Genomic DNA, 13,997 nt, shown 5'->3' on the forward strand with positions numbered 1-13,997 from the left:
ATACTTTGATTAAGGTATTCATTCATTATCATATTTAAATACATGCGTTTTTGAGCAAAAAAACCCTCAAAACTAAATCACACCCCTAATATAAACCTATTCACGGTACGTGGGACGCAGCTTCGACGCAAATCCATTTGCAAACGAGTGTGTAAACCTAAATCGTTACATTTAAGGATCTTTGCGCTCGTTTTGACTATTCGCGATACGCCGGAACGTATCGTGCTTGATTGCCGAGATAACAAAGGAGTATCGTTTCTCGAAAGTCACGAATAAAACGCCCATTAGTTTCCCTCTTTGCTTTTTCCGTTCGGAAATCAGAATCGCCGGCTCCACAGTGAAAGTGTCAAGCTTCGAGCTGCAATAGACGTTCGTTGGACAATCGAGATTCCATAACGACCGGCCTCTGATTGCTTACGACAATTCCATTCATATTCATTAAATCTATACGTTGACTTTCTTCCTGCCGCCCATCATTCAGGTTTAGGTTGGAATTCAATCTCGAGTTTGTCGATTGGACGTTATGCATTTTATTCGCTTTTCCACCACTGCGGGATATTAATCTTTCAGTTAACAACTTTTACCTATCAAAATTGTTTTCTACCCATCTATTGGCAATAAAAGCCACTTCTATTGTACTTTGGGATGGGTAAGATTTTCCGACATTCTTTTTTTTACGATTCAGCGAATAACAGCTTTTAATTTATTACCTTATTTAGGCAATGTTTGCGAGACTTATTCTATTCCATTTAAAAGTTGAAGTAAATTAGTCTTTGTAAGAGTTTCCAAGAGTTTTTAAATTATGCATTGGAATTTCCAAACAGCTACGAATGGGTCAGGTATTCGAGCATTATTGATAAATCGTATTTTTATTAAAACACTGATCTCGTATAGAAAGTGACGCGAGAAATATTGTCTTCAAACGTTCGGGTAATCGGGAAAAAGTACCGGCCATAACTCAGTACCGCGATGTGAGAGGAAGAATGCGCTTCTCTCTGATTTATTATATAGATGTAATAAATTCTTCTATTACTATATAATAAAAGAATTTATATATACGATACAAATTTTGTTACGTTTTAGGGAACAGACAACTGACCGTTAAACGCAACACATGTATATCTCTAAAGCATTGTCAATACTAAAATGGATTGACAATTAACGACACTCCAGATTGACGTTATGCTCATTGCGTAAGAATTGTCATTGTTTTCTGAATATGAATTGAATTCAATAAAATTGTAATTTGATGGTAGATTCGGCCGAATAGATATGCGACATACGCGGGTGGAGGGAAGGGGGAGAGGTCGACACAATTACACGTGACACGCGCGTTTCGTTGTGATTCATTATTCCGCGAAATGCCGCGGTTTTTAACATTTCTACAATTCCGATACAGCAAGCGCATAATCGGAATGAAATTATTTCGACATATGTGTCTGTTTGAATTTATTTTCCTCTACTGGAATAGAAAATGTGATATTTATAATGTATAGAGTATTCTCGACAAATAGCACTCTAAAAAATCCATACAATATTTCACATTCGTTTTTACACGCATAACGAACCCACACTAAACGAACCGTAATAGGATTATCTATTCAGCATTTCCGTCGAATATTGCAGTGTCTTCGTACCATGTAGCAGAACGTACTGTAGTGTTTATTGATCCATTATCTAATAGAGACAATAGAAGCATGTTTTTATTTCATCATGTTGCTATACTTACAATGTTAGTCGTCGCGGACATTTAAGATTGATCCAAGTTCCAATTCCAAAGTTTTTGTAGTCTCTCCCTCTCCCTCTTTCTCTCTCTCTGTCTTGCATTTTCATTTCCGCATCCACGAGGCATGTGATTATAAATATTTCTATAAGTTGAAGAATATTTTGTCCAACAATTTCCACTGCGGATTGTATTCCACGAATGACGGTCAGATCCATTCGAGATTAATTGAACGTCCACGAGTAATTGAGAAAGTTTTTCTAATAATTAGAAAAAAAGCAATTTGCTACAAACATCGAAATTCCATGTCTCCGCTCTCCATGTAGGTCAACCAAAATGTTTCTAAATAGTATTACAAAATGCATAATGCAGAGAAAGAAAATGAGAACAGGAAAATATCACGTTTAATGTATTATTTTATATACAGATTAAGTAACGCACGCAGAATAAATGAAATAGGTATTTATATTTATTTTGCATGATTTCCTCTTCCCTCACATTCCTGATACCGTTCCACTAATGTATCCCACTTTTTCATGTCACATGCAACACTATAAATAATATAAATATATAACCACATTCTTTTGTTTTTTTGTTTTTAACGAGTAACTTAAATGACAGATCGCACGTGACGAGATGAATCTCGTAGCACGATGGTGCACCATATTCGTGAAATTTTTTCACGTTCCTGTCATGCGCTCTAATTATACGGATAATCGAATGGACCGAAAAAAAAGTACAGGATTATACCCGTGACGACAGGCGTCGCACAGACTCGATGATTGGAATATTTTCAATTACTTATGCACACAGCGCTTTCAATTGTCGCTTTGACCGAATGAACATTCAACCAATTACAGAGTGGACGCGATATTAAAATGACACGACGCCAGCACATACGTCAAAACGAAAAGTAGCCAGAAACACATGAACGGTCATTCATTTATTCTGATGAAATCAATGAAATCTATTATTAATGCGTAATGCATGCTACCGTTTACCGTCACAAAAGCGCCGTTTAATAAAATTAATGAATGCTGTTTGATCATACGGAGATCTGTTTAAAGAGATTGGGCTTACGAGCTCTCGTGAGTCATCAATTAAATATTGAAATATTTCTCTACCTATCAATCTATCAATCTATGTAGGAACTTTGTGTATCGGATATCTGTGAGATAGTAGAAAGCATATATCTCGTAGATTTGTCCGAAATTCATCAAACTCTGCTTATTAGTTACTTTATTAGTACCAAATGATTGGTTTATTGGCAAATTATGCATTTCCTTCTTGCAATGCATTTAAATTCCAAAATATATTGTATGTGTAATTATGATTGACGTATCGTATAATTTAGTTTTCAATTGACATAATGACAATTTCTGGCACACTTGTTCAGCTGTACTTGCCCTATCGCTGAATATGTATGATCAAATTTTGTTTTATTGATCCGGATGGCAATGGCGAGAACCCAATAAAAACCGGATGGCGATATTCGCGCGATCACGTCGGCATTTGGCCTCATAACTACTTTTGCGCATATGATAAAATATTTCTCATACCAAGGCATACACATATATTAATATTCGTTCTTAATAGAGGAAACCGGTGCGGCTTCCAGCTGTAGTCCTTCCGATTGGACGTAATAAGCTTGCAGAAATTCATTCTCGGAAGATTGGCAATTTAATAATTCTAATTCAAGACGCCTGAAAAATCAAAAGTACACCATCTAATGCAAAGTCAATAAAAATAAACCGTAATTAAATCTCATCGATTGCTTTCTGATATTTTTGCGTGTGTGATTTTAATATTATTGCAAAAAAAGAGGACAATTTTATATAAACTTTTTATGAAGTAAAAGTCGACTCCAGATTGATCGAAGAATCCATGAATAAAAGAAGCGAGAATAATTTTGAAGCAACGTGCTACATATATTCACTGTATATATTTCACAGACTTTTTAAAGAAAAGAGACTATTTTACTATGCTTTCCATCTTTACTTGCGTCTTTCTCTATTGTTTCAAAGTGATTGGATATGATCTTAAAATAGTCACTTAATGTAATTTGATTAATCAAGCAAATCAGGAAACAATGTATCTAACTTGACACAATGTAAACTTGACGCAAACTACCTTAAAGAATATTCTAGTAGAAAAGTTTTGCGGCACTACGGCTTAAAAACTTCAAAGAGATAAAAGTGATTTAGTAGATAGTGGGATAGAGTAAAATAGGACCGATTTGCAAAAGTATTCAGCATTTATTCCAACATAATATAAGAATACTTTATTTCTTTCCCAGACCTATGAAGATAAATCGAGGATATAAAATAGGAAATTGATTTAAAATCACAAAAGTTACAGCCTCGTTGTATAATATATACTCCAGTATTACAGCAAAAATATTAATATAAAATGCATAATTTGGTGGTATTATGATGTATATATGTACATATATACATACAACTGTTATTATCAGTCTATTTACGAAATTCTGGACGCGATATGTATTAGGATTATTATGTAGAATTTTTCTCTATAAAGTAGTTAGGCGCTATATAATTACTATATCGTTTATATCACACAGTCTGTGATTTATATATGGAAAAAAATAATTTTAGTATAAATACCTTCGTAGTAAAATTTTTATTTTGGAGTCTTTTATCTTTCTCCAGGATACGAAGTACTTTTTGTATCAAATATATTTTAATATATGTATAAATGCTTTAATATACACTTACGTAGAATTAACATAATGCATATTTGAAGTAATAGGAAATTTTTGAATTTAGTATGTATACCTAGATGGTAAAATATGCATTTTATATTTCTCTCATTGCTATTATGCATAAAAATTAATCTGTAAAATATTCTTTCCAGCATGACATGGAATGTTCCCTAGTGTAATACATGGAATCCAAGTAGAATTTTGTAAAGTCGCCAACTAAGCTTCTGTCTGGAATAGTTTGACTCATTCCGTATATGGCGTACTAAAAAATATTATGTAACATTATGTAACATGATTAACATAAATTAATATTAATATTATGTAAACTTAATATTATGTAAAAAAATATTATGTAACATTATGTAACATGATTAACATGTTTGGAGATTGAAAAAACGAGAGAAAGAACAAGTGTTTAGAATTTGAGTTTTACTGCTGTTACCTCTCCTTTTATTTGATCTTGCTCCTGGTGCATAGACTTTAGCACTCCGGCCTTAACATCTTTTAAGAGCTTTTCCGCCACTCCGGGTTTGGTATGCACATGCGTAAGGCATATATGTATAGAGCAAGGAAACTGCAGCGTGTTTAAATTCCAGCCCTCGTTTCTAAGAAATTCCGCGAGTCTATAGATATGAAACACATTGGAACCTATTGCGATTACCGATGTGACTGGTGTACCGAAGATGAAAATCTCGTCTATCTCTCGCAGCCTGTAAGCAATTGTAAAAACGTCAGTGCGCAACGTCGATATTTGTAATTGATTGTATATAATATATTTTAATATATTATACACAATGTATTGTGCAATCTATTCGATACCTTTTCAACGTATTTTATACCTTTTTTCGACATATTTGGCAGTCTGTAAAATTTTCTTGGTAGATTCGACGTATCCATTATGTCCAAAATGCATTAACGTGGCCCAACAAGCGGCAATCACACCACCAGATCGAGAACCGTTTATAGTTGGAGAACCATAAATACCGCCAGGCCAGTCCGTGCTAATCGTATATTGATAATGACGATAATTTTTGTTTCTGTAAAGAATCAGGGAAGATCCTTTTGGGGCATATCCGTACTGAAACATGACATGATACGATCTTAAAGCGCTAGCGTTCTAGCTTTAACCGATTGATTTTTCTTGTTAAAAAAGGCGAGATTAGATCTGAGATTAGATGAGATGAGATACTTTGCGGTTACGTTCAATGCATGTGGATACCTTGTGAGTATCGGCAGATATGCTGGTCACACCAGGAAGTCTAAAGTCGAAAGGTGGTAACGGATAGCCACTCTCAGCCATAAAACATATCAGAAAACCACCTAAACAGGCATCCACGTGAACAGGTATATTGTATTTTACACCTAATTCAGAAATTGCTTCTATGTTATCCATCGTCCCATACGGAAAATTTGGTGCAGATCCTACCAACTATTAGAAACAAAGTTGAGCAAGACTCAAGTAAACTGGTACGTCTACATTGTGTCGTAATCGTCCTTACCATTATCGTATTTCTCGTGATCATACTTTTCATAGCTTTGATTGAAACCGTAAAACTATGCTCATTGACAGGAACAATACGCATTTTTATATTCAAGAATTGGGCAGCTTTTTCGAACGCTGCATGAGCGGTAACTGGCATCACTATCTCCGGCTTTTTGATGCCTTTGACTTCACGGGCATAGTCTCTGTATGTTTTACATGCTAATAGGATCGATTCTGTGCCACCAGTAGTCATCTAGAATATTTCACATTCACCAGACATCGCATTGCATTACTAATTTACATAATTTTGCCAAACCTGTTAGAATAATAGAATAGAAAAAAAAACAATGTAGAAAAGGTACTTACTGTACCGCAAGTCTCCTCATCTCCGTGAAACAAACGACAGGCTATCCTAACCACTTCTCCTTCCAGTTTACAAATACCTGTGAAAACATCTGGATGTAATGGATTCGTATATGACGCGGCGGTGTACACTTTTCCCATAAGCTGGCTAAGATTATCATCGACTCTATAAACTGTGCCCGATACTAGACCGGCTTTCCAGTTGAAACCACCTAAAATATAAAATGGCCATAAAAAAATGCAATTCGACTGTCGCAGCATTGAGGAATCGAGAAAATTGCGTTTAATCTTACCATTCATTTCAACATGAGTCTTTATTACGTCCATTATTAGTTCATCGGATAGTCCAGTATCAGGAAGTTGAACGAGGAAGGGAACCTCTCCTATTCTACCTATAAATTCCTTTTCGAAACTCTGAGTAATGGAGATGCATTGCTCTTGTACTTTCTTACGAATGGAAGGTACGTAACGACGAGCTAGTTTAAATAGCTGTTTCTTTCCACGTTTATAAAGAGCTGTCACAAAAGAATATAAGAATATAAAAACAATATTGAGAATTGGTTTACCTGTACGCGTACGAAAATGCATTGAGCTTAAGAATTAAAAGATATGAGAGAAGATTATATTTACTTTCATCTTGACAAAGAAAATTCCATAGCCATATCGTGCTGAGAGTAGCTGTACATGTTACAGCTGCTATTTGCCATGGTTCTCTATCTCCAAACGCATTATTTATCATGCGTGGTATAATATTCATATGGGGCAGATATATTTTGCTGAAATGTTGAGAGAAAACTGTACCATATGTGCATATATTATATTATAATATAAAATAGGGTAAAGGTGACAGTCGTTGGCACACTTGTCATTTTTCTATCTTTTATCATTTATTCAATTAGCTATTTTCAGCTCAAAATAAAAATAATCAGATGTTCTTAAAGTTTAGAACATCAATTTTCCGACGACCAGTTTAATAATGTCATCTCTTTATCTAATAAGTAATAGCATTATATTTTAATCAACAATAACGAATTTTACAGTGGTTGGCAGTGGATACATAATGATTGACACCAAAGTAGACAGTCTTTGGCATTATATAAATTTGAAGTTATTATACTTATTATTTTATACTTGTAACTATAATAGCAAATAGAATATTAAGAATTTTTTCAAAAAATATTCTTTTATTTCTAATATTTATATATTTTTGGAAAGAAAAATTATATGAAATTAGCATTTACTTTAAACAAAATAGTACTAAAAAAGAGGCATTTTTACTTTAGGAATGTATTTTTAAAAATTCACTCTTTGTAAAAAGTACACTTTTTGTAAAGTATTAAATATATAAATATATTTATATATAATTATATAAATATAATTTATATAAATATAAATATTAAGAAAATATTTAATACGCTTTCTACATCTGACAAATAGTTCACCAGAGTAAGCTCTTCATTTTCAGTTAAATAAGTGACAGGTCCATATCCAGGTTTTTTAAATTTATTACTCATACGAAATTGTATCGTAGAGCGGGGTATTTCAAATATTTTCGAAGCCTTAAGCTTGCTCATGCCATTCTCTACTGCATTTATCGCAGCTTCGATCTTTTCCTCTTTTTCTTCATTTTTCATTTCCTTTATTTTAAAACATTGTAAAATTTTATATAATTGTTTTATTTTATTCCTATTTTCCACTGTGTTTCAAATAATATGTCAACCACTAATGCTTCAAAATAATAACAGGATATTAGTGATTAGCATAGGATGCCAACTACTATAAAAGTCTTTAATATCATGTATACAGTAGTTCCGGGGACCCTCGCAATTTTCGGGGTTAGAATTGCGGAAATGCGTTTAATTTTCATAAATGCATCAAATATTTAATAAATAATTAGTACAATCTATAACAATGTCATTTATTACTTTTTAATAGCCGACAATTACAATTATCCACTTACCTTTTTTAAGCAACACCGATTATAAAATATGTCTTACGTGATACCGATCCACTTTCTGTCTCGTAAAATCGTATTACCAATTAGACAAGACCGTTATCATTAAAAGGGTAAGCCAAATAGTTTACTTTAACTAAATTAAATTTCTAAAGACTGTAACTTTAACAATAAACAGTTTCTTATCATTATTAGAATAGTATGCCAACAACTATAGCACTGCCAATGACTGTCGTCCTTACCCTATATACTATTATTCCATAAATGATATGGTAATTGAGAGATATTATTATCTCCCTATGTATTATATAATCGTGCAAACACTTGTCACGTTAAAGCAAACTCTTGTACTTGCAAGTACAAGAAGGACTTTAGGCCCTGCTAATCATTGAAAAATATATTGCTTAAGATACTCTTGATACGCTTACCTCAACATGATTGATAACACAGGAGATAAGAGAAAAATATGTCACGTTGAATATTTAAATAGATTGGGGTAAAAGTGAAGATGAAACGTTAATCGATAACAATCGATAAAATTGATGTTAATGCAAACTTGTAAACATTGTCAAAAATTATCACAAATCTGTCAAGCTGGTCAGGCTCTTCGCGCAGCCCATATAAACCCTGCAAGTGACTCAGAGTGACTGCGCGAAACTAGACGGCCATGGGGTATGGACTGATACCGAAGCATGTTCGCCACGAATGGAGGGGAGCGGAAATACGTGTCTGTGGCGCGTAAATCCAATTCGGTCGTCTTATGCCCGGTTCCACCGAAGTCGCTTAACTTTAACCGTAGTTTAATTCACTTTTCGTCTCTTTCTAATTACTCATCTGAGAACGAGACAAAGAATGAATTAAACTATGGTTAAAATTAAGCGACGTTGGTGGAACCGGGTCTTAAACGATCAGTTTCATTATAAATTGGTGATAGCAGAGCCTGTATCTTATCGTATCTCCTTTTATCGGCAGGTGTTTGCTTTTCAAGATATATCAAAGTATTACTATTCGTATTACTGCCCAGTAAACACAAGGTAACAGTAATATACATGTTATGCTATAATTTCCCACCCATTAATATAAATACAACATAACATACGTGTTATGTAACAATTACATTGTTGAGTGGGAAATTATAACATAACATGTATATTACTGTTACTTTGTGTTTACTGGGTATACCCAGCAAACACGGGTATATAACTATTACATTACCGTAATAAAACGGAATGTAGCACGCAATATTACATAGATGTACTAGGTTATATACACGTTAGTAGTAATTTCCTACTCACACATGTTACAATTATATAACGTGAATATAATACGTATGTAACATGTTATATACTCTTAACAAAGTTAGCGAATAATTATATAACATATATATAATCGTGATGTAAATTATGTAATTGTTATATTACTGTTATATTTTTTGTAACTGAATAGTAACTGTAGAATGAAAATATATATTTTATACATACTAATCCCAGAAAAGGTCTTTGAATTAATTCTAAGCGAGAACAAACTATTTCATTTGCTTTCGCTCGAAATTAATTCAAAGACCTTTCCTGGAATTAGTATGTATAAAATATATAAGTTAATACACTAACATATACAATAACAATCACGCTATAGTTATTATAATGATGCAGTTTTTCCAGAGGAAAGGGAAAAATATAAATATTTAATCATTATATTTTGCACTCTAAACATATACATATAAAATATACACAGCGTGTTGTTGCGTGTTATGGAAGCGTTCTCTTTATCTAAAGTAATCTTTTCTAACAGTAACATTAATATTAAAAGTATTCAAAATAAGTATTATATTATAAAGAAAACTAAATATTTGTACATATAATTTTACCAGTATTCTTTAACTTATTGCAGTTAATCTATGCATATGTAAAATGGTAATAGATGCAAAAGTCGCATTGCAAGAATGCAACGCCGAGTCATTTCCACTTCTACGGAGCATTTAGAAATACTTAATTTCATTATCAATCTTTAGAGTTGCGTACATTTGATAATGATAAGCATTTCTAAATGTTCCGTAGAAGTGAAGACGACCGGTATTGTATTCTTGCAATGTGACTTTTGCATACATAACCTACTACACCATTTTAATTACATATACATAGGTCAACTGCAATAAGTTAAAGAATACTAGTAAAAATATATGCACAAATAGTTAGTCTTTATAATAATACTTTTAATCAATGTTAGAAATTAAGGATTATCTTGGATAAAGAGAGCACTTCCATACCACGCAACAACACGCTGACACGATGAAAGAACCAGCAAGAACTGAAAAGAACGCAAGGATACCAACAACGAAAAGAGGCAACACTTTAAATATATATGTTATATTCATTTTATATTATATATACAGGGTGTCCCGGGTTTTAACCGACAAACTGCGGGAGCATATTCTACTAGTGGAAATAAGAAAAAATTCTTATATCGAGTTTGCTTAGAAATGCTTTATTACAAAGTCATAAACCAATATTGAAAAGAAATATGAGATAAGTAACAACGGATTTTTTCACAAAAATAAAAATTATCTACGCAATGATTTAGTGACGCATTTCAAAATGTTGTCCTTGCGCATCGATACAAGCTAGACATCGACGTAGTACAGAATTTGTTACGGTACGACATTCCTGAAAATTTTGTTGCATCTCAGTAACTGAATTAGTAATTCGTTGCTTTAAATCCATCTGGTACTCTCCTGTTAGGAAATCTACGTTGATACTCTCGTACGGCAGCTCGTGCATTTCCGTCACAGAATCCGTACACGAAATGAATATCGGTGTATTCCTCATTTGAAAACACTTTTGGCATTCTGATAGTAATTGCTAGTTGACACGACGATTGAAATCTAACAGCTACTGTTGTGAAAGTAACAATCGTACTGAATCGTTTCAACATAGTGAACATGAATACACGTGAATACACGTAACATAAACATCTTCGACCTTGCAAATTCTACACTATGTTCCGTTGTTACTTATCTCATATTTCTTTTGAATATTGGTTTATAACTTTGTAATAAAGCATTTCTAAGCAAACTCGATATAAGAATTTTTTCTTATTTCCACTAGTAGAATATGCTCCCGCAGTTTGTCGGTTAAAACCCGGGACACCCTGTATATATAATATAAAATGAATATAACATCTCTATATAACACGTTGTACAACATCAAAGTAATAATAATATAGAATTTGTAATATCACGTGTTATGTTCAATTTATATTGCTGTTATATTATTATAACCAGGAAATAACACAGTTATAATAAAGTTTTAAACCAAAGTAATATTACCGTTATAAAAGGAAATTATGTAGCCTCAATATTAATAGTGTATAACAACTGTTATATTACGTGTTACTTCTGAGATATATAATAGTTATATTCTGTTTGCTGGGTAGATGTCTTTTCATGGAGATATCTTTTTATCGTACCAAGAACGAAGCGATTGAAACAAGTTTAATTGCTGGCGAGATACGAGTAAGAAACGAATAATACACTTGAGTTTACGCGTGGTATTTTTTTATTTATTTACAAATAGTCAATAATCGTTAATGTACCTGGTAACAAAATTACATTGCACATATACAGAATTATCGTTAACACTAAGGCAAGAACTGAATTAACGATACGTCACTCGTACGAAAGAAACCGTTCCAATGCATAACGCGTGGAATCGCCTCCTTATGATATACTTGTCAGTCGTAAAATTGATACGTAATATATCGCCTTCTCTCAAGCATTCTTTTTAACACCGTCTTGATAAGGAGAAAGATGAAGCAATGAAAAGGGAGCGGAAGGGTAGTCAGTATATCCGGATTAATTTGAGCTAGGCCGAACATTTTGGAGCTCAGTCACGTGTTAAGCGTCTGCTCTGCGGGAAATGACTAGAACCAAAATTGGCAGAGATTCCTTCTCCGCGCGCAGTCGAATTCCACTCTTCCCTCGCCATTTGCCTCTTGCGCCCTGTGCCTTGGAGAAGACACGCATCGCGTCGCGATGCAATGGGTGGAACACGCGTGACAATTAACGATAAGCAACCGCTTGGGTTCCCCATCCGAGGAGGATAGGGCGCAGGCTCTCTTGAGTCGTTCAACACTATCGATCACTATCGTCGTATCGACGTTGAAACTCGATATTGGATCTATTAATGACGTATGTTAAATAGGCGGTTCCATCAAATGCGAATGCAGGCACTCTATATTTACCGGCGTTGAAGCGTCGCTCGATCCTACAGTGCGCTCTAAAAATTGTCAAAGATTACAAAACAAGTTACGCGAGTTTCACTTCGTCTCGTTTCGCGCGTACGTATAATCACAGCATCGATTTGTTCGACTAGAAAATCGGCTCTCTTACACGATTTATCTTACCCGATGATCTAAAAATTTACGCGACGAATCCGCAAACTTACACGTGTACTTTTCTACGTGAATCCGCTTATACTGGAAGAGGCCTTAAGAGCCTTAATGCGACGAAAAATGCAACATTGTCCACTTTTACTCGCGTGACTCAAGTCCGCTTTGCTCGGCTCAGCCGATGAATGTCACGTTTTTACAAGAAATGAGATATGTCTGATCGAAACTCAATGGCGGAATAAAGTGCTGTAACGCGAGTATACGATACAGAGACGTTTTCCAGTGGTGCGCGCGCGCGGAAAGTATCATTTTATACGTCATCTCGAATAATCCCATTAAGAACGTTACTAAGTCTCTTGTGAGTGCATCGTGCGCTCGCGAGCAAAAGAGAAGCCTGCGATCGGAGTATAAAACCCTTCGCAATCGTTACGAAGAATTCGCAAACTCGTAACGATTAATAGGCGCGTCCTTCAGTATCGAAATCTTTACGATTTTCTGGAAAGAGTCTCACCGTACGAGTCTGCGATTCGCGTCTTGGTTGCGATATTACGTTAACGTTAGCGCTCGACGTTGCGAGCAGGGATCGGTGTAATACTAGGGGTGACTAGAAAACGAGTTAATCGTACGACCTACCGTTCTGTACTTCGACGATTAGGGTGCACATTTCTGGGCGAAACGGCTAATATCGCCAATTCTCGTGGGGTGTCTCGAGCGCAAGATACGAGTGTAGCGTACGAAACGTGCGACTCGGTGTAAAGGCATCTAAATATCGATCAGGCGCCGTCGACGTTGTGAGAAAATATGATCTTACGTTGTATAACTTGAGGTCCAATTCAAATGAGGAGCTTTATTCTCCTTCAAGTTCCGAGCCGCGTGATCCTGAGCCGTTTGTACGACGGTCCAGGAGATCCGCGGTCTTCTTCCGATGATAGGTATATACCCAGATAGCCAAGTCTGCCGAAAGCAGATGATGCCAACTATCTGCTATCAACTATTGCCAGCCAAAAGACAACAAATTTGATACGGAAGTTGTTATTAACGATTAATTCGACAAATTGGTGCCAGAAATGTAACAGAGCTTGCTCGCAAAATCTAAGAACAGATTGGCGGCAGAAACCGAGCAGAATCTGCAAACATGGCTTGACGTCGGATTGTCGACAGAAACCGAGCAAGATTTGCGCACGCGGAATCTAACGGCAGATTGGCAGCGGAAACCGAGCAAGATCTGCGCGCGCGGAATCTAACAGCAGATTGGCAGCAGAAACCGAACAGGATCTGCAGCTTTTGACAGTATTCAAATTTACACGGCTATGAATATGTGTTTTCGCTCCGCACCGCTATGCGGTGCACACGTCGAGTTCTTACT

General features: G+C 35.0%; 1 protein-coding gene across 1 annotated transcript; it reads right to left on the reverse strand.

Moving 5' to 3' along the window:
* Window positions 1–3,958: 3,958 nt before the first annotated feature.
* Window positions 3,959–8,920, reverse strand: LOC105275728 (sphingosine-1-phosphate lyase). The gene is made up of 9 exons (XM_011332795.3): window positions 8,674–8,920; window positions 6,922–7,067; window positions 6,585–6,806; window positions 6,295–6,503; window positions 5,945–6,181; window positions 5,665–5,874; window positions 5,285–5,523; window positions 4,888–5,155; window positions 3,959–4,707 (listed from the first exon to the last, which is right to left on the reverse strand). The coding sequence occupies exons 1-9, from the start codon at window positions 8,679–8,681 to the stop codon at window positions 4,573–4,575; spliced, it is 1,674 nt and encodes a 557-aa protein (XP_011331097.1). The 5' UTR covers window positions 8,682–8,920; the 3' UTR covers window positions 3,959–4,572.
* Between the last annotated feature and the right edge of the window lie 5,077 nt (window positions 8,921–13,997).

Source organism: Ooceraea biroi, chromosome 8 (assembly GCF_003672135.1).
Source record: "Ooceraea biroi isolate clonal line C1 chromosome 8, Obir_v5.4, whole genome shotgun sequence".
In the NCBI taxonomy this organism is placed as follows: Eukaryota; Metazoa; Arthropoda; class Insecta; order Hymenoptera; family Formicidae; genus Ooceraea; species Ooceraea biroi.

Bases quoted from the DNA above. Each gene is read 5' to 3' on its own strand.
- LOC105275728 (XM_011332795.3), bottom strand. The intron at 5,524-5,664 runs GTATCCACATGC...GTCATGTTTCAG, and splicing joins TATCTGCCGATACTCACAAG to TACGGATATGCCCCAAAAGG. The intron at 5,156-5,284 runs GTATAAAATACG...AATTGCTTACAG, and splicing joins GCCAAATATGTCGAAAAAAG to GCTGCGAGAGATAGACGAGA.